Consider the following 21,657-nt stretch of genomic DNA (forward strand, 5'->3'; position numbering starts at 1 on the left):
CACACATAGAGAACAAATGTATGGACACAAACGGGGGCTGGGATGAATTGGGAGATTGGGATGGACATATATACACTACTATGCATAAAATAGACAACTGAGAACCTACTGTACAGCACAGGGAACTCTACTCAGTACTCTGTGGTGACTTAAATGGGAAGGAAATCCAAAAAAGAGGGGATATATGTATACGTATAGCTGATTCACTTTGCTGTACAGCAGAAACTAACACAACATTGTAAAGCAACTATACTCCGATAAAAAAAAAATCATTTAAAATCACTTGCTTTAATATACAGAAACACATAAAACACAAAGAAAGCCAAGGAAGCTCTCAGTCCCAGAGTTGGTAGTGTAGGGGGAGTTGAAGAAAACGAGCCTTTCCAGTCTCCCAGGGAAAGAAGGGGTGAGAGGACACAGAGTATCACTAGGCCCCTGGTGAGTCCCAGTGCTGGGGCCGTGCGTGCCCTAGTTCTCTACCAAAGGAAAGTGCTTATTTTCCTTGTCGTGGCCCTGGCCTTGCTCCCATGCTCGTCCTCCAGTTTTCAGAAGTCGTCCAGTTCCCAGAACGGCCCCTTCCTTTAGTTCCCTAACATTTTCACTCAGGGGAGAAGGCCGCTTTCCCTGCAAAAGGCAGTGGGCAAGATGAGGGAGGGCGGGAGGTTGTTCAGGGGAGAGAAGATAGGGGAAAAGGGCTCCCATCTTTATGTTGGATTTCCTAGTAATAGCTTACACCCTCTCTCCCTTTACCTGTCGTGGTGTTAGAGTCCCAGGGGAGTTGTCATCCTGCAGGATGGTGAGAGGAGATCTCCCTAGCACCTTGCTGTTTGCTTTCCATCTGCTGCACTTAGAACCTAGAGTTGGTAAGGAGTTAAAACAAGGAGCCAAGATTAGGGGTTTACAGTTTATTTCTCCTCCATCCATTCATGGACATTATCCCAGTGTTCTCCCAATTTCTCTACCCCATACCTTGCCCTTAGATTCTGTACCTGAAGACCAAGGAGTCTCGGGGTCTCTCGAGGGCTTGTCTGAGTCCTGGCTGGCCATAGCGGTTTCTGAGGCATGTCCTATTTCCTCCTTGGAAAACACCTGCCTGGAGGGGAGCTCAGTCTGGCTCCAAGGTGACATCTGATCCTCAAGGGAAAACCGGGTGCCCAGAGGCAAGTCCAGTGGAGAAGATGAAGGTGTCTCTAGGGGCAGAACAGGCTCTGGGGGAAGATTTAATGTGGGGTCTTCGGTCTCAAATACGTCACTCAGCTGTTTCACCAGTGGGCTTGGGGGCTCTATGCGGGGGAGAAGTGAGGGGAGATAGTGACCCTCTGTTACAAAGCATTCAGCAAGGAGGACAAGATACATGAGCCTTAGGAGTCACGCCCTGGTGGGTGAGGGACTGGGAAGAGAGAAATTGGTGAGAGGGAGCAAAGTGTTGAGAAAAGAGTGACATGGGGGCTTCCCTGGTGGCGCAGTGGTTGAGAGTCTGCCTGCCGATGCAGGGGACACAGGTTCGTGCCCCGGTCCGGGAGGATCCCACATGCCGTGGAACGGCTGGGCCCGTGAGCCATGGCCGCTGAGCCTGTGCATCCGGAGCCTGTGCTCCGCAACGGGAGAGGCCACAGCAGTGAGAGGCCCGCGTACCGCAAAAAAAGACATGGGTTCAAAGCAGGAGGATGGAGGCCGCTTCTGATAATGCTGTCACCCAAGGATGCCAGGTGACAGCGTTACCAGGATTCCCTGGGCCCAACACTTACCTCCGCTGGTCTTCATAGGTGTCCGTGCAATGCCAAGGGTAGGAGAGCGGGGATCTGAGTCCTGGGACTGCTTAGGGCCCTCCAGCTGCTCCCCTGCTGGCAGGTTTGGCTGAGGAGAGCTCTCTACCTGTCAGGACCAAAGGCTAGAACAAGTCTGGGCCCTCACTCTTCCCCGCCAGGTCTCTAGCCTCAGGTCCACACTGCAGACGAGAATTGCCAAGGCCCTCAGACACTCAGCCTACTTCACCGGGATTGAGAATGTGGAAAATAAGGCGGGGGGTGGTGGCGGGGAGTGAGCTCTCTCAGAATCAGGTCAGGCAGAGGCCCCCAAATTCAGACAGTTTCGCTGCCTCCCCCACCCTGATCCTGAGTACCTGGATGGGAGTGCGCAGGATGCCGGCGCTGGGTGAGCGGGGGTCCGCCACGCGAGCCAGCAGCTTGTTGTGAGGCGGAGGCCGCGCTGGAGTGACTGGGACGCTCTTGGCTGAGCCCATCTCAACCAGGAGAAATAGGAGGGGGCAGGGCCCGGCCCGGGCGAGGAAGGGATGCCTGTGAGAAGTGACTCAGGTCTCAGTCCCTACCGCGACCACGTTCGCCCTCTGACTCCAGACCACCCGAACTTCCCCAGTTCCCCGCTGAGGAAGCGCCTGGCCGCCGGGCCAGAGGTCTCAGAGGGGATGATGACCGATACAGACAACAAGGCAGCTCCTTCTGGGCCTCCGGGGCCCGCTAACTTATTCACTAATTTATTCACATCACTTACCGGGCCCCAGTTCCAGCTTTGGATGCAAAACAGCTCGATCCTCAACTCCCGAAGCTAAGTTTCAAACTTCCCGCCACGCCCCTGCCTTGACCCTATTGGCTGAGTCGACCCTGGTTCCTATAGGTCCGCTATGTGAGACCCGCCTCCAGTGCAGGAAGCCATTGGGCTGGGAGGACGTCTATCATGGGGACGGTGGGGCCAATGGACGACGGCTTGACTTGCCAGGGGTGACGCCTCCTCGATAGAGGGACTTTTGTTCGGGCTGCGAGCTGTCTGTCGTAAGACTTTGCAGAATGCCAGTTTTCGCTTTTGAGACCTTCAGTTTCGAAATCAAATGATTTTATTAAAAAATAGAATCATGAATTATTATGTACATATCCAGCTGGAGACGGAGTTATGAAGATTTTTCTGAGGCCAAAGAGATCGTAATCTTTATTGGTCGACGGAGTTAGCAATCACTCGACACTAACTCTCAAACCCCGCCTCATTGGACAGCCCCTTTTCAAATATCAATACTACAACTGCCCTTCTATTTTCCCATTGGACAGGTCCCCAGGAAAGTTTCTGGGATTGACTGGTTTAAACCACCGTCAGTTTCTGCTCTTCAATAGACAGCACACTAATGGATTGTAGGGTACCGGAGTCCCAGCAGCCAAAACTCCGGGACCCATCTCACTGCTCTACGTGCGCTCTAACCTGGAGGAGTGGGATTGGCTCTTCCGAGCATCGATTGCATTAGAAGCGCTTTTCATTGGCGATAGTCAAGAGCCGGGCAGAGGGCGGAGCACTAGCGGGCAGGCTCCGTCCAACTGCCATTCTCGCCTGTCTTTCCTTCAGCGCATGCGCCTAACGAGTGGCGCTCATTGGACTAAAGGGTAGGGGGTGGGGGACTAGAAGCGGTGGGAGCCGCTGTGTGTCGAGGAGCTGCTGCCGGTGTCATGGCGGAGCTGAGTGAGGAGGCGCTGCTGTCAGTATTACCGACTATCCGGGTCCCCAAGGCTGGAGACCGGGTCCACAAAGACGAGTGCGCCTTCTCCTTCGACACACCGGTAAGCCCATTCCCCACGGCCGCAGCGAGCACGACTTCCTTCCATCGCCCTGGTCATTCCGCCGGGGCCTGCAAGTCTTGGGCCACCGCCTCCCTGCGGTGCACCATGGGACTTGTAGTCTCCCACGCTACCCCTGCCGTTGCTTCGAATTCGCGGGAGCTGTCGTGTGACTACCGCCCCCGGAAGCCACCGCGCCCGCCTCACCCGCACCCGGTCTCGTGGAGCACTGTGGGGATTGTAGTCGCTCACTCCCTTCGTTACCGTTCTAAGCCAGAGGCGCAACCCAGTTGCCAGACTACATCTCCCATGTGGGCCCCTGCGAAAGCCTGGGAGTTGGCCTTGCCTATCGCGCATGGCTCTCCGGGTTTTGTAGTCTCGTGTGGGAGGGATGGTGCAACCCCCACATACAGTTCTGGGCCCGGGTTGGGGTAGGAGGGTGGGGACTGCAGTTCCCAGGCGACTAGTAGTCTGGAAGTGGCCTTGAAGAAACCCGGTTCTGAAAAACGCAGAGTTAGAGAGCCTCCACCCATGGTTAATATGGACAGGGGCCGGGGAGGTGGGTCATTGGTGGTAGGGAGAGGAGGAAAGAGGAGAGGAAAGCCCTAGTCGTTTCTCCTTTGAGGTGAATTATGGCCGCAGCCCTCTCTCTTTCTCCCGCCCATCACAGAGAGCAGAGGGAACCCTTTTGAAAGTATTCCCAGAGAGGTGGTTTCTTTCGTGTTGGGTACTAAGGCCCCTTTCCCATCCCGCTCCCACTCTTGACTAGTTAGGCAAAGCCGCCGCCCACACCGTGCTTCACGTTTTGCAGGCTCCACCCGGTACCTCCCTCCCTTCCTGCAGTTCTGCCTTCCTGTGACACCCTGAGGCAGACACAAGCCTCCAGCTAGGCCAGAGCCTGAACTGAGAGGGCAGCAGCCTGGCTGGGATCCGCCCCCCTCACCACCCCTCCCTCAAGCCACTGCTGGGCCCTGCCCAGGGTGTTCAGCCAGACCAGCTCATGGCCGGGAAAACTGCAAGTCAGAGTGGAAAGGCTTCATTAATGCATCGCCAGTGCTGGGGATAGCAGCGTGATCTGAGGCCCAGTTCAGGATCATCACTGTGATTTGTAGGTTGCTTGGTTTGCTAGGCTTTGATCTGGGCCCCAGACAATGTGCTGCTTCTCTGAAGTCTGGCTTTGGCAGAGCTAAAAGAGGACGGCTGCTCAGAGCAGAGCTCCAGGGTTCCCAGTCTTTGGTGGAGTCAGCGTCTTCTCTTTGCAACATAGGAGTTTAATCACTACAGAGCTCCCACAGGCCTCCCAGTCTTATCAAGTGCATGCATTGGTGAAGCACTGTCTTTCTCAGGAGGGAAAGGTTTTTTCCTCAATTATCAACAGATGGTAGAAGTCTCCCTTCTTTCAATTACCTACAGTGGCTCCTTCTCTACACTCTTGTCCCTCTCCTTAGTAATGGTTTGAACAATCCAAAAGGGGCTTTTGTAATCTCATTACACTTTCCTTCTCTCACCCCAAGTCAGGAGATCTCCATTGGTTGGCTTTGCTAACCAACTTCTGGCATATTTGATTATCTTCAAATTGGGTTCATGGTAGAAAGAGCTTATATGACCTCCGTGATGAGAAATGCTGTATTTGTTCATGAACGTTATAACCCACACTGTTCTAGGGAGTGGTACAGAGCAATCTATGGGACTGAGAACTGCGGTGCGGTGCCCTATTTTTTTTTTTTTTTTTTTTTTTTTTTGCGGTACGCAGGCCTCTCACTATTGTGGCCTCTCCCGTTGGCGGAGCACAGGCTCCGGACGTGCAGGCTCAGCGGCCATGGCTCACGGGCCCAACCACTCCACGGCATGTGGGATCTTCCCGGACCAGGGCACGAACCCGTGTCCCCTGCATCGGCAGGCAGACTCTCAACCACTGCGCCACCAGGGAAGCCCCCGGTGCCCTATTTTTAACTCACAGCAGAGAATTTTTCAAGGCCACTGAGGCTTTAATTCCAGGAAGAAGATGCCTGTTGTTGCTTGGATCTGAGGGAAGACTCTTGTCCAATTTCCTCCTTCTCCATCACTCTCTTCACAAGGGCGCGGGTGGACTTGCTCAGTTTGGGGAAAGCCCGTCTTCCCTCCTCAGCTGTGATTTACAGTGGACACTTGTCTTTCCCTGTTTTCTTCCTGGGTCATATGTGTTCTTGTCTCAGAAGGTGTTGCTAGATGGTTCTAGAAAGAGGATGGCTTTGAGGTTGGAGGTTGATGGGACTTCAGTGGGGATTTGGTTATTGGTCGGGGGCGGGAGGGGCGAAGCATCAGGGCGGTGACTGGAGAATGCTGGACTTCATGTCCTTGCCAGACTGGGTCCCAGTTCAGCTGTGAGCCCCAAGCAAGGCATTGTTCTCCTGGAGCCAGACCTCAGCAGGCAAGGAAGGAGGAGACCAGTGTGGACCAGGGGTCGACTGCCTAGTAGAGTGAGGGAAGGGAAAGGTCTGGCCTTGCTGGCGAGCTCGGGCTTAGGTGTCTTGTTCAGGTGCTGGCATCTGTGCTCCTCCGGTCCGGAAGGTTTGCTGAATCTTGGAGGTCGGGTGGGGTTGGTCATGGTGTCCCTAGATTAGGTTCAGTGTCTGGCGTGGAGGTCTTTCCAAGTCTATGGTAGTTGATCCCCGTTCACTCTCCGGATCTCTGGGCTCCAGGAAAGAGGTAAAGCGAGTTCTCTGCAGTATACCAGAGGGCTCCCGAGAAGAAGCAAGAAGGAAGAGGGATGGGGACTGATAGGTGTTGCTCAGCCCCGGGGTCCTTGTGCGTTGTTATCAAAGTCACAGGAGGATGGGGAGACCCTTAGCCAGGCGCCAGGTCCTAGAAGGCTAAGTGACTCGCCACAAGCCACACGGTGTTTGAGGACAGATCTTGCTTCCGGAAACCAGCAGTTTCTGACTCCAGGTCTTGGTCTCCCCTGGCCAGGCTTCATCCTGCCTGTGTTCCCTCCCCTGCCTCTCGTCCTGCAGGAGTCTGAGGGTGGCCTCTACATCTGCATGAACACATTCCTGGGTTTTGGGAAACAGTATGTGGAGAGACATTTCAACAAGACCGGCCAGCGAGTCTACCTGCACCTCCGGCGGACCCGGCGCCCGGTAGGCGAGGCCTGAGGACGTTCGGGCACATCCCACTGGGCCCCCGTATTGAATCTGTCTGTTCCATCCTGACCTCCCGCAGGCCTCAGTTTCCCCCTCACCTATTTCTGTTGGTGTCATTAAAACCTAGCACGTGTGTTTTTTAGCTCCTTTCTCTTCCGAGATTAGCCCACTCCATCCCGTCCATCCTCCTCATTTGTACCTTCCTTGGTGCTCATGGCTGACGCTGCCCTTCCTGCCTCGTTGCAGAAAGAGGAAGACACAACTGCAGGCACTGGAGACCCTCCCCGCAAGAAGCCCACCCGTCTGGCTATCGGTGAGCATCACGGCCGTCCTGTTCTCCTCCCTGAGCTGGCCATTCCTGCTCTCAGAGGTACTAGGAAAGCCCCCGAAGGATGGGCCTGATCCGTGGCCCTGAAGCCCTGGAGGGGACAAGGTGAAGTGCTGTCTCAGAGGAGGGGTTTTGACCTGTGGTGGTGGTCCTACCCCCCCTCTTCTTCCCTGTCTTACCAGGTGTCGAAGGCGGGTTTGAGCTCAACGAGGAGAAGTATGAATACGATGAGGATGTAAAAATCGTCATTTTGCCGGATTACCTGGAGATAGCCCGGGATGGGTTGGGGGGACTGCCTGACATTGTCAGAGATCGGGTATGAATACCTTCCTGCCCTACCGATGATTCTAGGGCAGGCGGGGCCAGAGCAGTGATGTCGTGGGCAAGGCCCGAGAAAGCTGAAGACCACGGGGCTAGAGGGGCATGTGGGGCTATGGGCTGGGTCCTGTCTCTCACCCTCTGCTTCCCCCAGGTGACCAGTGCAGTGGAGGCCCTACTGTCGGCCGACTCAGCCTCCCGCAAGCAGGAGGTGCAGGCCTGGGATGGGGAAGTACGGCAGGTGTCTAAGCATGCCTTCAACGTCAAGCAGCTGGATAGCCCTGCTCGAATCCCTCCCTGGTGAGGCCTGGCCCCTCCACCTCGGGGTGCAGCCCCCAGAGCTGGGGCCAAGAGGCCACCCTCCTGGGGGTCTGGTGGGAGAGAGGGTCGGGAGCAGGCTAAGGAGGGAGACCTGGGGGAGCTGAGCTAAGTGAGGGCATCTCCAGAGGAGAGGAGAAGAGAGAGGTCTTGGACCAGCGGGGGACCCACCTCTCCCATAACCCCCTGACCCATATTTCGGCTAATTTTCTTCTCCCGGGGTTAGTGGCTGGAAGTGCTCCAAGTGCGACATGAGGGAGAACCTGTGGCTCAACCTGACCGATGGCTCCATCCTCTGTGGCCGGCGCTACTTCGACGGCAGCGGGGGCAACAACCACGCCGTGGAGCACTACAGGGAGACGGGCTACCCGCTAGCCGTCAAGCTGGGCACCATCACACCTGACGGAGCTGGTACTACCCCCCCCCCACCGCCCCCCGCCCCGCCACCGACCACCTCCACGCGGAAATCGCTGGGTCTTAACTCTTAACTCATCTCACGTGACACGAACAAGACGCCAGTTTGTTCTCTTGATAAACGATGAAAATATTGCAGTAAAACTGAATTTTCAGTTAACCCCCAAATCTCAGTCCTCTTCCTAGGGGTCACCATTGTTGTCTCTTAGGGAGTATTCTTTCAAACACATCTCACTCTAGAACCTTACCTGTAGGGTGGGGGCACAGGAATTCCAACCCTTGTCCTGTTTCACCCCATCTTCCCGGACAGCCAGTCCCAGAAGGGCTTACGGCCTCACTGATGCTCAAGGGTGCCAAGAGCGTTACCCTCACGGCTCGTCCTTCTGTCCCACCGAGGCCTCTCAGGGCAGGGGGTGGGGTTGGTGGTCAGGCTGGGCCTGAGCTGCCCCCTCTGACGCTGCTGCTGCTTCCTATGCTAGATGTGTACTCATATGACGAGGATGACATGGTCCTGGACCCCAACCTGGCCGAGCACCTGTCCCACTTTGGTATCGACATGCTGAAGATGCAGAAGGTGAGACCCCTTCAGCTTCTAGAATCGTTTCATCATTCACTGACTACTCCTGAGCCCCTACTATGTGCTGGTCACTGCAAATGAGACGGAGTGGTCCTCGCTCTCATAGGCTTACATTCCAGATAAGAGGCAGGCATTGATCAGATGCTCACGCAGATACGGGAGTAACTGCAGACTGTGGAGGGTGTGCAGGAGTTTCCAGGGGGCCGCCTAGTCCAGGGGATGGAGGAAGTGATGCTTGGGTGATCTGAGGGTGAGAAGGGGTGGCTTCAGCATGGATGAACGCTTTAGCTCAGGGGAGTTGAGTTCGTTTCATCCCCTCATTTGGGCAGAGGCCTGCTGCCTAACGGGCCCCTGGGACAGTTGCCTGTGGCCTTCCGGAACTTGCACTGGAGGATACCCAATGGGCCTCCCGTGTCAGAGCCCGTAATTCAGCACATTCCAGGCTCCAGCTGGCTCTCGTCCTAGACCAAGTGAGAGAACGGAAAAGACACAGGGCTGCGTTCCTTAGCCTGTCTGAGGTGCCCCTTCCTGTGCAGACGGACAAGACGATGACGGAGTTGGAGATAGACATGAACCAGCGCATCGGCGAGTGGGAGCTGATCCAGGAGTCGGGGGTGCCGCTCAAGCCCCTGTTCGGGCCCGGCTACACAGGCATCCGCAACTTGGGCAACAGCTGCTACCTCAACTCGGTGGTCCAGGTGCTCTTCAGCATCCCCGACTTCCAGAGGAAGTGAGTGCTGCCCTCTCCCCCGGGCCGGCCCCTGGGCTCTGCGCCCGTGACGCCCGCTCCTCCCCTGGCAGCCAGCCTCCAGGCACCCTCCTTTGGCTGCCCTCAGGCCCTCTGTTCTAGCTCAGTCTTAGCTCCTGGTACACTGCGAGGGGAGCAGGTTCTAGGGCTGCGTCACTATCAACCCGGCCACACACAAACCCACTGGTGGGGCCAGACGCCCAACCCCAGGGCCCCCCGAGGCCTCCTGACTGACTCAAGGGCGAGCAGGTGGTCTTTATTTTAGGCCAGTGACATCAGGTGAGCACCTAACAGGTACATGGAGCATCTGGGGATAGGGGAGGGCTAGGGACTTGACGGTAGGAGAAAGGCAGGTTCTCAGCATAAGTGAGCGTCTAATTGGGAAGGCCTGGTACACACGTGAAAACTTAGAACACATTGACACGTTCTGTTCAAAGAATATGAACCGGGGGCTTCCCTGGTGGCACAGTGGTTGAGAGTCCGCCTGCTGATGCAGGGGACACGGGTTCATGCCCCGGTCCGGGAAGATCCCACGTGCCGCAGAGCGGCTGGGCCCGTGAGCCATGGCCGCTGAGCCATGGCCGCTGAGCCTGCGTGTCCGGAGCCTGCGCTCCACAACGGGAGAGGCCACAACAGTGAGAGGCCCGCGTACCGCAGAAAAAAAAAGAATATGAACCGTATTTATCCTTCTCCTGGGCTGTCTTCTCCCTTCCCCTGACTCTCTGTCAGGGACGGGGCTGGAGTGCCCTGCATGCCGACCAAGTTGGAAATGGGAGGGAGGGCAGGTTGCTGGAAAGAAGTGGACCCCAAGGGTCAACTGCGTGCCTCCCCGCTCTGGAGGGAACCTGTTCCCTGAGCTGGTAGATAATTACTCCCTTCCCTTTTCCTCTGGGGCTGGACCAAAGCCCCTCCAATGACCTTTCCCTTTGCTCTCAGATATGTGGATAAGCTGGAGAAGATCTTCCAGAACGCCCCGACGGACCCGACCCAGGACTTCAGCACCCAGGTGTATGTAGCCAGTCCTGTGCGCCTTCTCGCTCCTCCATGACCCCCTGGAGTGGACAGCAGTTCAGCCCCTGGCCAGCTAGAGGCAGTTCAGCCCCCGGCCAGCTAGAGGCAGTTCAGCCCCCGGCCAGCTAGAGGCAGTTCAGCCCCTGGCCAGCTAGAGGCAGTTTAGCCCCTGGGCAGCTAGAGGCTGTTTAGCCCCCGGCCAGCTAGAGGCTCTCAGATGACTGCCTGCTGGGCACGCTGTCTGCCTTGAGTTGGGTTCCCATGGAATCTAAGGTTTTTCACATTTAAGGGAGTTGTCTAAGGGGGCTTTGAGCAGGGGTTGAGTTGGGGAGGATGAGGTGTAGATGGGTGTCAGATGGAAGCTGAGTGGTTCTCTTGGATGTCAACGCAGGGCCAAGCTGGGCCATGGCCTTCTCTCGGGAGAGTATTCCAAGCCAGCATCGGAGTCGGGCGACGGGGAGCAGGTGCCGGAACAGAAGGTGAGTCTGGGCCTCCATCCCTTTCAGGCTCTGGAATTGTGGGCAAACTGAGATCCGGGAGGTGTCTAAAGAAGGCCACTTGGTGGCCTCTTGGGCCCCAGCTGAATTGCCGCCCTGGCTCTGCCTAGGACGTCCAAGATGGCATCGCCCCTCGGATGTTCAAGGCCCTCATTGGCAAGGGTCACCCTGAGTTCTCCACCAACCGGCAGCAGGATGCCCAAGAATTCTTCCTTCACCTTATCAACATGGTGGAGGTGAGGGCGCTCTTCACACACCTGCTGTCTGCCTGCGATTCAGGTCCCTCCCTTCTCCTTGCTGCCCATCCTTTCCTATCAGCCCTAACCCACTCCCAGCCCCGGGACCCCACAGCCTACGCGCCCTGAGCTTTCCCTGCGAGGAGTGGCTGCACCTGAGGAGCGCAGCAAAGGAGCGACCCTCACAGTCGCTGGGCTTGCAGCCTAATGAAGGATGCACCCAAAGAAAACGATAGGCGGTTGCTTAGCACTTAGAAAGTACAGACACTTCGCCACGTAGTCCCACCGTGTCCGGATGGGCCAGAACTGGCGGGGTTGATTAGGGAAGGCTTCTGCTCTGCTCTGGCATCCCTGCCCGTCTTCGTGGTTGTCTCTCTTCCACTCCCCTCTCTCCCTGACCCGCCAGTGACTCTTTTAGGCTCCCATCCCGGTGCCTGGCTGCCCAGACCTCCCCACCCTGCCTCTTCCCCATAGAGGAATTGCCGGAGCTCTGAAAATCCTAATGAAGTGTTCCGCTTCCTGGTGGAAGAAAAGATCAAGTGCCTGGCAACGGAGAAGGTGAAGTACACCCAGCGAGTGGACTACATCATGCAGCTGCCTGTGCCCATGGACGCGGCCCTGAACAAAGGTGGGCACTCTGCTCTCCCAGCGGGGCCTGGAGGCGGAGGCTGAGGCCTGGGAGCAGTGCTTGGGTGCCTTACAGAAGCAGAGCCCGTGGTCCGCCCTGCTCCGCGGCCAGAGGGCCGAGGCGGGGCTGTTGGGGGCAGGTGGGATTAACCTTGCCTGCAGCTGGTCAGCAGAGCTGTGTTGAGAAAGAGGCAAGATCACAGACGGACGTGTGTCCGGTAGGTTTGGAGAGGTGGAGGAGCTGAGGTTGTCGTGGACGCAGCGCCAGTAGGGAGAGGCTCAGGGGGGAAAGAGGCAGCCCCCTCTGAAGGACCCACCCACTGATTCTGTCACCAGAGGAGCTCCTGGAGTATGAGGAGAAGAAGCGGCAAGCCGAAGAGGAGAAGCTGCCACTGCCAGAACTTGTTCGGGCCCAGGTGCCCTTCAGTTCCTGCCTGGAGGCCTATGGGGCCCCCGAGCAGGTAGATGACTTCTGGAGCACGGCCCTGCAGGCCAAATCAGTAGCCGTAAAGTAAGTCCTGTGGGTCTGGGCCCGTGTCAGTGTAAACCCAAAGATGCTGTCAGCCTTTTTTTTGCATTCTCAAGTCCCTGTGTGGTCATAATCTCAGACTTGTGTCAGTTGAGGCTGGTGCCCCGGTCCAGGAGGCCCCAGCAGGAGGGGACTCGGATAATTGCGACACGCTACCTTGACCTGCCCCTACCAGTCCCTCGTCTCTCTTGGGATGGAATCAGTTTCCAGGGCAGCCTCTCTCCGCTCACTTCCCCGATCCCGGCAAAGCACAGGCACTCAGTGACAGTCGTGGACAGAATTGAAACTTCCAGTATATGATCTTACTCTTTGCTAACCCATCATTGGGCATGAACTTGAGATGTGAAAGAGTCTCTGGTTGCCGGGATTTCAGCCATGAAATCCATGCCCGTGAGACGCCCCCCGCCCCCCCCACGCCCCCTCACTTCCCCGGCTTCTGCTTCTCCGTGTCTACAGATGCTCTTCATGCCTGACCAGGGCAAGAAAAGAATATGGAGTGTCTTCTGGGCTGTTAGGGCTTCTATCCATGACAGGCTGAACCCGGGGTGGGGCTTTCAGGAGAGGTTCTCTGGGTACCAGGACGTTCTCTCTTCCCTAGGACCACGCGATTTGCCTCATTCCCTGACTACCTGGTCATCCAGATCAAGAAGTTCACCTTCGGCTTAGACTGGGTGCCCAAGAAACTGGGTATGGTGGCTGGGACGAGCGAGGGAGGCTAAGCAGAAAGCGCTAGAAAAAGAAGGGGCCTTAACACGTAAACTAATGCTTCTCCAGCTTCCCTCCGAAAGGGGAAACATTACCTTAGATGTTTCGAAATGTGTCTAGTTTGAAAAGCGCTGACAAAATATTAAGACTTCTTTGACTTTTTACTTTTTTCACTACATTTTTTAATTGAAGTGTAGTTGATTTACAACGTTGTGTTAATTACTGCTGTACAGCAAGGTGATTCAGTTATATATACACATTCCTTTTTTTTCATGTTCTTTTCCATTATGGTTTATAAGATATTGAATACAGTTTGCTGTGCTGTACAGTAGGATCTTGTTGTTGAACACTTCTTCGATTTTATAGTTATGACCTAAAACCGAAAGTTACCTTCATAGTTTTATATAATTGGTAAGATGCTTTCATTTTGATAACCTTGAAACAGTTTTTCACGGGCCTTACAGGCCCCTGATGACTTTGCCAACTGCAGAATTAACTTCATTTCCTAGATAAGTCGAGCCCCACGGAAGTATAGAATCATTCTGCGGCGCGTTCGGAGGCGCCTTCCTGGCTCGTGGCTCATTGGTGGTAGATCCAGGACTGGAATCCTGGTCTCCTGAACCCCAGCCCCTGATGCTTTTTATTACACTGAGAACCCTGCAATGGGTCCTGCTCTGAGCAGCATCTTACTACAGAGCAGGATGGGGGCAGGGGCTTGAGATTCCTGGAGTGCTTATACCCAGAGGGCCTCGGGGAGCTGCTGAGGTGACCTCTGTCCTGCTGTTCCACTTGCAGATGTATCCATCGAGATGCCAGAGGAGCTAGACATCTCCCAGCTGAGGGGCACAGGGCTGCAGCCTGGAGAGGAGGAGCTGCCCGACATTGCCCCACCCCTGGTCACTCCGGATGAGCCCAAAGGTAGCCTTGGTTTCTATGGCAACGAAGACGAAGACTCCTTCTGCTCCCCTCACTTCTCCTCTCCGACATGTTAGTGACTCTTCTTCCTGCCTGTCTCTTTCCCTTGCTGATGGGGGTCTTCTCTGCCTGCCTCCCCTTGTCCCTGTCCATTGTGTTTCTCCTGTCCTCCCTTTCAAATTTCCTCTGCCCTCTTGATGGACGTGAGGACCAATAGAGCACCCCCAGCCACATCCTCTGTGTGGCTGGCTAATGGCCTCTGCCCTCGTTCACCTCGAGTTGGGTAGGGGGCGGGGGCAGGTTATCATACTCCAGAAACGGCCTGTTCTGAGAGAATGGGCAAGGAAGGGGCTCCCCGGGGGACCTCTAGCCTCAGTTCTGTACCTTGAGGATACTGCTGGCCACACGTGATGTCGTTTTGTCATTTTAGTTCTGGAATAAGGTGCCAGGCCATGGAGGAAAAACACATGGAACGGGTGGCTGGAAGAGGGCTGGGGGTGGACTGTGGGAGCGAGGAGGGGCAGGGAGTGGCCCAAGGAGTCAGGCCCCTGTGCCTGCGCTTCTCCGCCAACAGCGCCCATGTTGGATGAATCGGTCATCATCCAGCTGGTGGAGATGGGCTTCCCGATGGACGCCTGCCGCAAAGCAGTCTACTACACGGGCAACAGCGGGGCCGAGGCCGCCATGAACTGGGTCATGTCGCACATGGATGACCCGGGTAAGCAGAGCTGGGGGGCTGGGGGTGGTGAGCAGGCAGGGCCAGCACCCTCCCGCAAACACTTCAACCCCTTCACATCCGCAGATTTTGCAAACCCCCTCATCCTGCCTGGCTCCAGTGGGCCCGGCTCTACAAGCGCAGCAGCTGACCCCCCGCCAGAGGACTGTGTGACCACCATCGTCTCCATGGGCTTCTCCCGGGACCAGGCCCTGAAAGCCCTGCGGGCCACGGTATGGGCGTCCCCAGATGAGGGCGGGACCTGTGGGAAGAAGCGGGTGGGAGCGAGGTTCCATCCCTCGTGAGCAAGACCGAGGATGACCTGTGTGGTACGGCCAGTCTGGGGCTCTGCCCTTTAGCGGCTGTGATAAGGGAGCAGAGGCCTTCACTGGGGGCTTTCTTGACCCTGACTTTGCTAAAAAATAAAAAGTAACGCTTCCCTCCTCTCCCAGAATAATAGTTTAGAACGGGCTGTGGACTGGATCTTCAGTCACATAGACGACCTGGACGCGGAAGCTGCCATGGACATCTCCGAGGGCCGCTCAGCTGCTGACTCCATCTCCGAGTCCATACCGGTGGGACCTAAGGTCCGGGACGGTCCTGGAAGTGAGTGTCCCGGGGAACCAGGACGGGCGGGGGCTGATCCACACTCCCTGAAATCCCGTCCTGGGTGTGAGCTGCTGGGTGCATCCGCCCTCACTGTCTCCTCCCCTGCCCCTCCCTCCCTAGAGTATCAGCTCTTCGCCTTCATTAGTCACATGGGCACCTCAACCATGTGTGGTCACTACGTATGCCACGTCAAGAAGGAAGGCAGGTGAGGGGACAGCACGTGCCTTTTGAATGGGACAGTGTTTCTGGGGGTGGGGAGGGGCATCCTGGAAGTCCTAGAATATTTGTGAGGGACAATAAGGCATTGCCTGGTGGTGGCGCAAATTCACCAGAAATTGGCAGAAAGCCTGACGGCAGAGATGGGCAAACCTAGGGCCCAAGGGCTGAATCCCGCCACTTGCTTTTATAAATAACGTTTTTACAAGCATGGCCACACTTACTCGTTTATGTATTGCCTGTGGCTCTTTTCACGCTGCAACAGGCAGGCTGAGTAGTTGTGTCAGACCGGATGGCCTGCAAAACCTGAAACATTTCCTGTCTGGCCCTTGACAGACAAAGCTTGCTGATCCCTACCTAAAAGGAATGGGTGCAGGTGGCTGTAAAGATACCACAGGGTCTGAAGACACCGAGTAGAGTAGGAATGACCCTGTGAGATTAGGACGTTCCCTTGAGACAGGTGGCAGCTGGACTGTGGGTTTGGGGACCGAGGCAGAGAATGTTGGGAGCCTTTGCCCCAGAGTCACCAGGGTCAACTCCAGGGGCCACGTCAGAGAGACTGAGTTGCGAATGCCCGGGTTGTTCATCCTTTCCCCCCACCCCCTTCCCCAGATGGGTGATCTACAATGACCAGAAAGTGTGTGCCTCTGAGAAGCCGCCCAAGGACCTGGGCTACATCTACTTCTACCAGAGAGTGGCCAGCTAAGAGCCTGCCCTGAGCCCTTACCACTGAGGGCGGGGGACAGACCACCCAGCATGAGGGTTGGGCGCCCCCCTGCTCTGTTACCCTTTTTCTTTTCGTCCCCGGCAGCAGGGAAGAAGCTAGTGGCCATGGGAGGATGGCCAAGCAAAGCGGGGGGCGCTCGGGAGACTTTGGGGACAGAGCAGGAAGGGGACAGGAGGGGCCGGCTGCCTGTCTGTGAGGAGACTGTAGCTTTCCTGCCCTTGACCCCATAGTGCTCTGCTTCTCTGTGATCCTGCCGGCGTGGCGTGGAGCGGGCTTGTTTGTGTGTGTGGTGTGGGTGTAGCTTTGTGCAGCCTCTTCCACAGGAGGGGGCTTCTGTGCCTCCCCTCCCCACTTCGTGTTTGCTCCCCGTGTGGTCGGGCAAGGAGGGACATAAGGGAAATGGGGACCCCCCTCACCCTCCTGCCTCAGTCTTTTCCCCACCCTGTCTCTCCCCTGTCCTTCTCTGGAAAATGCCAAAATACAGGATGTGAATAAAAGTACAATGGTTCAATCGTGTCCTGTTTGATAACTTGGGGGAAACTGTTAACCCCCTGGGGTTAGCAGGAGGGCCAGTTTCTGAAAACTCCCGGCCCCAGCCCTTTGACCCTCATGCCCCCTCGTAGGCAGTTCTGTGCTTTTTACCATTCTAGCGCTCTTGGGAGATTGGGGGGTGAGTGAGGTGAGCACTGGGGGAGTAGAGGAAAGCTGAGGGGTGCGAGCTGTCAGATGAAGAAAAGTGGAGTGGGGCGACACAGAGCACGGATGGGGTGAAGAGTCCTTCCTTCCAGCCATCACAGGAGAGGGGGCCCAAATGGGTACCTCCCAAATGTCCCCAGTGGCTAGGGAGCCCTGGGCCCCAGGCCCTGCAGTCCCTTGTCAGGCCTTGGCCCGCTGGAGTAAAAAGTGGGGTACTCCATGGACTTCCCTGGTGGTGCAGTGGTTAAGAATCTGCCAATGCAGGGGACACGGGTTCGAGCCCTGGTCCGGGAAGATCCCACATGCCGCGGAGCAACTAAGCCCGTGTGCCACAACTACTACTGAGCCTGCGCTCTAGAGTCCGCAAGCCACAACTACTGAACCCCGTGCTCCGCAACAAGAGAAGCCACTGCAACGAGAAGCCCACGCACCGCAACGAAGAGTAGCCCCCGCTCATCGCAGCTAGAGAAAGCCCACGTGGAGCAGTGAAGACCCAACGCAGCCATAAATAAATAAATATATAATAAAATAAAGTTTTTTTAAAAAGTGGGGTACTCCTGGCGTCAGGGCAGACTTCTGAACTGCCTCTTTCTTAGCTGCACCGTCTCCACCCAACGTGGGCCGTCCCTCCACTTCTGAACCCTGTTACTTGCCCAGTTTCTGTTGGGCTGGGCTCGCCCTGGTAGGTCAAACGTGCCTGCTCAGCAGTCAGGGATGTGGCCGCTCCGATGGGGGAAGGGGGTTCATTTTCCCAGAGTTGGGAGAGATGCCCCTCAGGGCTCTGAGGCCAAGCCTGGGAGTGGAGTGGCCGGGCCTGCAGCCAGCGCCCCCCTCGGGATCCCTCTGGCCCTCTGGGGGGCTGCAGTCGTGAAGCGGGGGCTCCCCTGAGTGCCTGCCGGGCGCACAGTTCTCGCCTTCTCCCCAAAGTCTGGCAATTGCGGCTGAAGCGACTGTGAGCCCCCGACAGCCCAGGAACGTTGCTACAAAAACGGTGATAACGTCAGAACCTCGCAACGTGGGCGGCGGGCGGGGCCGGGGGCAGGGCCTCCGCGGGCTGGGGGCGGGGCCTGGGGCAGGGCTTCCTCGGGCCGGGCCAGTCATGGCAGAGGACGCGGTGGGGCGGAGTTCTGCCTCTCCGCGCTCTATATAAGCGGCCAGTGGAAGCGGCTGCGCGCTGCTCGTGACCTTCAGTGTGCCGGATTCAGCGCAATGGCGCCCTCCAGGAAGTTCTTCGTGGGGGGGAACTGGAAGATGAACGGGCGGAAGAACAATCTGGGGGAGCTCATCAACACTCTGAACGCGGCCAAGGTGCCGGCCGACACCGGTGAGCCTTGGCCAGGGAGGGCCGGGGTGGGAGGGCCGGCGTGGCGGCGCCCTCTCCAGAGTTCTCTTAGCCGGCGTCCGCGTGGTCGTGCACGGCTGGGGACCAGGGCTGTCGGGGTCCGGGCCTTGGCCCCGCGGCCGCAGGACCCGGGGTGTGTCGACGCGGAAAGGCGGGGCCGCATCTCACGGTGCCCTCCGACTGTGGGTCGTCGGGAGGATGGTTGCCCCGGGGCGCGGACGGGGGCTGCACCCGCCGAGAGCGGGGGATGGAAGCGGAGCCCAGCCCCTGCGGGCGATCGGGAGAGGCCGGCGGCAGCCTGGTAGGAGACTGAGTACGGGCTTAAGCTGCCCCCTAGGCGCGGGCTTCGTGCGCCGCCGCACGTAGCCCGAGACTCCTCCCCGCGCCTTGCCTGGGCGGCCGAGTGGCTTTGGCCTCCTGAGCTACCGCTCTGACCCTTTCCCCTCGGCGGCCTGCATGACTCCTGCCTTCCGCGGAAGGGGCTGAGCCATTTGGGAGTGAAGAGCGATCCTACCGCTTTCTCCAGCCTGGAAACGGGAAAGCGCAAGGCCTCTATGAGCCAGTCGACTCGCTGCCACCCTCGGCAGAGTGCAGTCCTCAGCCCTGCCCCTCCCACGCACCTAAGGCACAGAACCCCGGGTCTTATCAAGAGGCATCCCCTTCTGGTTTATTACCCCCAAAGACGCCAGTACAAACCCCAGGAGTTGGCCCCTTCTGCTTTTGCTAAAAACCCTTGCCTGGCCCGGTTCCGAAGGTGGGGATGGGCTATTTTAGAAGGGAGGCGGGGTCGGCCCTCAGAGAATGCTGAGTCTAGGAGGTGCCCAGGCCCAGAATAGCCTGGGGAAATCGGAGCCACAGCTGTTAAAAGAGCAGAGGGCAGGGCAAGGGCCATCGCCTCTCAGGGGTACCTGGAAGGCTCAAAGAGTTGGGTCCAGGCCCAGCCTGAGCTGCAGAGTGGACAGAGATAATCGTGCTGGTGTGAAAAAGGGCAAAAGCAGAACTAAGAAAGTGGTGAAGGCTAGGGGGCTCCCGAGCACTGGATGGGGTCTGGGGAATGAAGGCTTCCTGTGACCTCATCCCCTCTGTCACCGTCTTATCCTCAGAGGTGGTTTGCGCACCCCCCACCGCCTACATTGACTTCGCCCGGCAGAAGCTAGATCACAAGATTGCAGTGGCTGCGCAGAACTGCTACAAAGTGGCTAACGGGGCCTTTACGGGGGAGATCAGGTGACATGTGGGTGGGTGGTGGACGCAGCCCTCATTATTCTCATGAAGGGGAAAGCGACAGGGTGGGCTCCCTGCTGAACCGTGGCTTGTTCTCTTCCTTTAGCCCTGGCATGATCAAAGACTGTGGAGCCACGTGGGTGGTCCTGGGGCACTCGGAGAGAAGGCACGTCTTTGGGGAGTCAGATGAGGTTAGTAACCAGGAGAGGAGACAAGAGATGGCTTATCCCAAGACAGGTGTCTCACCAAGTCTGTTCCTCAACAGCTGATTGGGCAGAAGGTGGCTCACGCCCTGGCAGAGGGACTTGGAGTAATCGCCTGCATTGGGGAGAAGCTAGATGAGAGGGAAGCTGGCATCACTGAGAAGGTCGTTTTCGAGCAAACCAAGGTCATCGCAGGTATCTGGAGAAAGGGACCTTTGAGCCTAGCCAGGGCTACGGAGGCTCAGAGGGTGGGGTCATATGCCCTGCAGCCTGACTTAATCCCCACGCTGATGCAGGAAATGGGAGGGTGAGAACCCTTGTATCCTTATCGCTTCTGCTCCTGCCCCGATGGTATAGATGCCACTTGGAGTTCCTTTAACGGCCGCCAGGGGTCAGTAGGCCACCGTCACTCATTCCCTGGGGAAACAGCTGGCTATCTCCTTCCTGTTCACCCTTCCACCTGTGATCTCTGTCCCACAGATAATGTGAAGGACTGGGGCAAGGTTGTCCTGGCCTATGAGCCTGTGTGGGCCATTGGTACTGGCAAGACTGCGACACCTCAACAGGTAACCAAGCCCAGGAGCCCTACCCTCATCTCCCCTGCCTTGGTAGAACTGGACAGTCACAGAGACCACCTGGGCCAACCCCTCATTTAAAAGACAGGAGAGGGGAGGGGGAAGGGTAAGCTGGGACGAAGTGAGAGAGTGGCATGGACTTATATATACTACCAAATGTAAAATCGATAGCTAGTGGGAAGCAGCTGCACGGCACAAGGAGATCAGCTCCATGCTTTGTGACCACCAAGAGGGGTGGGATAGGGAGGGAGACGCAAGAGGGAAGAGATATGGGGATATATGTATACGTATAGCTGATTCACTTTGTTATAAAGTAGAAACCAACACACCGTTGTAAAGCAATTATACTCCAATAAAGGTATTAATAAAAAATAAATAAAAATAAAAGGAGAAAAGAGAGTGACATGTCAAAGGACATCCATTCCAGGACCTGGGTGGGATCGAAGCCCCGGTGTTCTATCTCAGATCCCAGGGTTCTTGTCCCAAAACCACACTGCCTGTCTCCAGTGGTGCCCACGTTTTTTGCCCCTTTGAGTGAAAGTCTTAGTCTAGCTTCTTGTTCTAGGCCCAGGAAGTACACGAAAAGCTCCGGGGATGGCTTAAGTCCAACATCTCTGATGCAGTGGCTCAGAGCACCCGCATAATTTATGGGGGTAAGTGGGTTTGGTTCCAGCCGGAGGTGGAGTGGGCTGAGAACCCGACTGAGTCCTTCTTCGACGTGGAGGTAGGGCTGGAGTACCCCCTCCCATCCCTGACCTCTCTCCCTCTCTTCTCCCTTCCCAGGTTCTGTGACTGGGGCAACCTGCAAGGAGCTGGCAAGCCAGCCTGACGTGGATGGCTTCCTTGTGGGGGGCGCTTCCCTCAAGCCTGAATTCGTGGATATCATCAATGCCAAATAATAAGCCCTGCCCGTCTCTGCTACCCTTCCTGCTGAGACAGGGACTAGGTAGCTCAGAAGCCCAGTAACTGTACTGCCCACCTCCCCCCCAACCTTCACACATGCTTCTGATGGTGTCACCTGCTGCCTCTTGTGGCCTAATCCAAAATGTACCTCTTCCTTTGCCGTTTACACCCTACCCTGTTAATGGTTGGGACCAGGCCACTCCCGCTTCCACTTACAGTATCAGTTGGAACTCAACCTGTCACCAAGGTGGCTTTAGCTTGGCTGAGAGGTGGGAGGGGTGTTTGCTTATGGGTCCCCTCAGTCCCCAGTGAAGGCAGGAGCAAGAACCCATCCTGTCCCATCTCACACCATGAGGTCAGGGGCTGAGAGAAAGTCCTGTCCTCTGCTGAGGCCGGGCTGCTGCCCCCTCCCACGGTGCCGATGCCTGTGTGTGTTGTGTCTGTGAGCAGTCCCGCGTGTGCGGGAAATAAACACCTGGCACTAAGCCTTGGGGTGTGTCCTTCTTCACTGAACTTGTCCAGATCATCTTTTTCCCTTTTGAGGC

At 56.8% G+C, this 21,657-nt stretch overlaps 3 protein-coding genes across 9 annotated transcripts; 2 read left to right on the top strand and 1 right to left on the bottom strand.

The window, feature by feature from the left end:
• Positions 1-269: 269 nt before the first annotated feature.
• On the bottom strand, positions 270-3,328 carry CDCA3 (cell division cycle associated 3). 3 transcript variants are annotated; one of them, XM_049694751.1, is made up of 6 exons: positions 3,208-3,328; positions 2,123-2,297; positions 1,749-1,875; positions 990-1,208; positions 751-854; positions 270-624 (listed from the first exon to the last, which is right to left on the bottom strand). In XM_049694751.1, exons 1-6 carry the CDS (start codon positions 3,261-3,263, stop codon positions 469-471), a joined length of 837 nt encoding a protein of 278 aa, XP_049550708.1. In that variant the 5' UTR covers positions 3,264-3,328; the 3' UTR covers positions 270-468. The 3 variants fall into 3 exon arrangements, with proteins under 3 accessions (XP_049550708.1, XP_049550707.1, XP_004279114.1); XM_049694750.1 differs by having other exon boundaries at positions 990-1,283; XM_004279066.4 differs by lacking the exon at positions 3,208-3,328 and adding an exon at positions 2,512-2,542 and having other exon boundaries at positions 990-1,283.
• On the top strand, positions 3,311-16,680 carry USP5 (ubiquitin specific peptidase 5). Of its 5 annotated transcripts, none has more exons than XM_033404322.2 (20): positions 3,311-3,560; positions 6,551-6,676; positions 6,926-7,049; positions 7,190-7,323; positions 7,480-7,625; positions 7,870-8,054; positions 8,537-8,631; positions 9,171-9,364; positions 10,319-10,390; positions 10,785-10,872; positions 11,001-11,126; positions 11,601-11,754; positions 12,090-12,264; positions 12,881-12,969; positions 13,783-13,974; positions 14,477-14,620; positions 14,705-14,850; positions 15,070-15,223; positions 15,347-15,431; positions 16,055-16,680. In XM_033404322.2, exons 1-20 carry the CDS (start codon positions 3,450-3,452, stop codon positions 16,146-16,148), a joined length of 2,634 nt encoding a protein of 877 aa, XP_033260213.1. In that variant the 5' UTR covers positions 3,311-3,449; the 3' UTR covers positions 16,149-16,680. The 5 variants fall into 5 exon arrangements, with proteins under 5 accessions (XP_033260213.1, XP_033260215.1, XP_004279112.1 ...); XM_033404324.2 differs by having other exon boundaries at positions 15,347-15,427; XM_004279064.3 differs by having other exon boundaries at positions 3,313-3,560; positions 6,926-6,992.
• Positions 16,681-18,027: 1,347 nt separating this feature from the next.
• On the top strand, positions 18,028-21,598 carry TPI1 (triosephosphate isomerase 1). Its single transcript, XM_004279068.4, has 7 exons — positions 18,028-18,189; positions 19,311-19,434; positions 19,538-19,622; positions 19,697-19,829; positions 20,115-20,200; positions 20,775-20,862; positions 20,993-21,598. Exons 1-7 carry the CDS (start codon positions 18,075-18,077, stop codon positions 21,106-21,108), a joined length of 747 nt encoding a protein of 248 aa, XP_004279116.1. The 5' UTR covers positions 18,028-18,074; the 3' UTR covers positions 21,109-21,598.
• The last annotated feature ends 59 nt before the right edge of the window (positions 21,599-21,657 follow it).

The sequence above is a fragment of the Orcinus orca genome, chromosome 11, assembly GCF_937001465.1.
Source record: "Orcinus orca chromosome 11, mOrcOrc1.1, whole genome shotgun sequence".
NCBI classification, from domain to species: domain Eukaryota; kingdom Metazoa; phylum Chordata; class Mammalia; order Artiodactyla; family Delphinidae; genus Orcinus; species Orcinus orca.

Bases quoted from the DNA above. Each gene is read 5' to 3' on its own strand.
- TPI1 (XM_004279068.4), top strand. From the start codon at position 18,075: ATGGCGCCCTCCAGGAAGTTCTTCGTGGGGGGGAACTGGAAGATGAAC. The intron at 19,435-19,537 runs GTGACATGTGGG...CTCTTCCTTTAG, and splicing joins GCCTTTACGGGGGAGATCAG to CCCTGGCATGATCAAAGACT. The intron at 20,201-20,774 runs GTAACCAAGCCC...TTCTTGTTCTAG, and splicing joins AGACTGCGACACCTCAACAG to GCCCAGGAAGTACACGAAAA.
- USP5 (XM_033404322.2), top strand. From the start codon at position 3,450: ATGGCGGAGCTGAGTGAGGAGGCGCTGCTGTCAGTATTACCGACTATC. The intron at 13,975-14,476 runs GTTAGTGACTCT...CTCCGCCAACAG, and splicing joins TCACTTCTCCTCTCCGACAT to CGCCCATGTTGGATGAATCG. The intron at 15,224-15,346 runs GTGAGTGTCCCG...CTCCCTCCCTAG, and splicing joins GGTCCGGGACGGTCCTGGAA to AGTATCAGCTCTTCGCCTTC.
- CDCA3 (XM_049694750.1), bottom strand. From the start codon at position 3,263: ATGAAAAGCGCTTCTAATGCAATCGATGCTCGGAAGAGCCAATCCCAC. The intron at 1,284-1,748 runs GTAAGTGTTGGG...TCCCCCGCATAG, and splicing joins ACCTATGAAGACCAGCGGAG to AGCCCCCAAGCCCACTGGTG. The intron at 625-750 runs GTAAAGGGAGAG...TGCCTTTTGCAG, and splicing joins GGACTCTAACACCACGACAG to GGAAAGCGGCCTTCTCCCCT.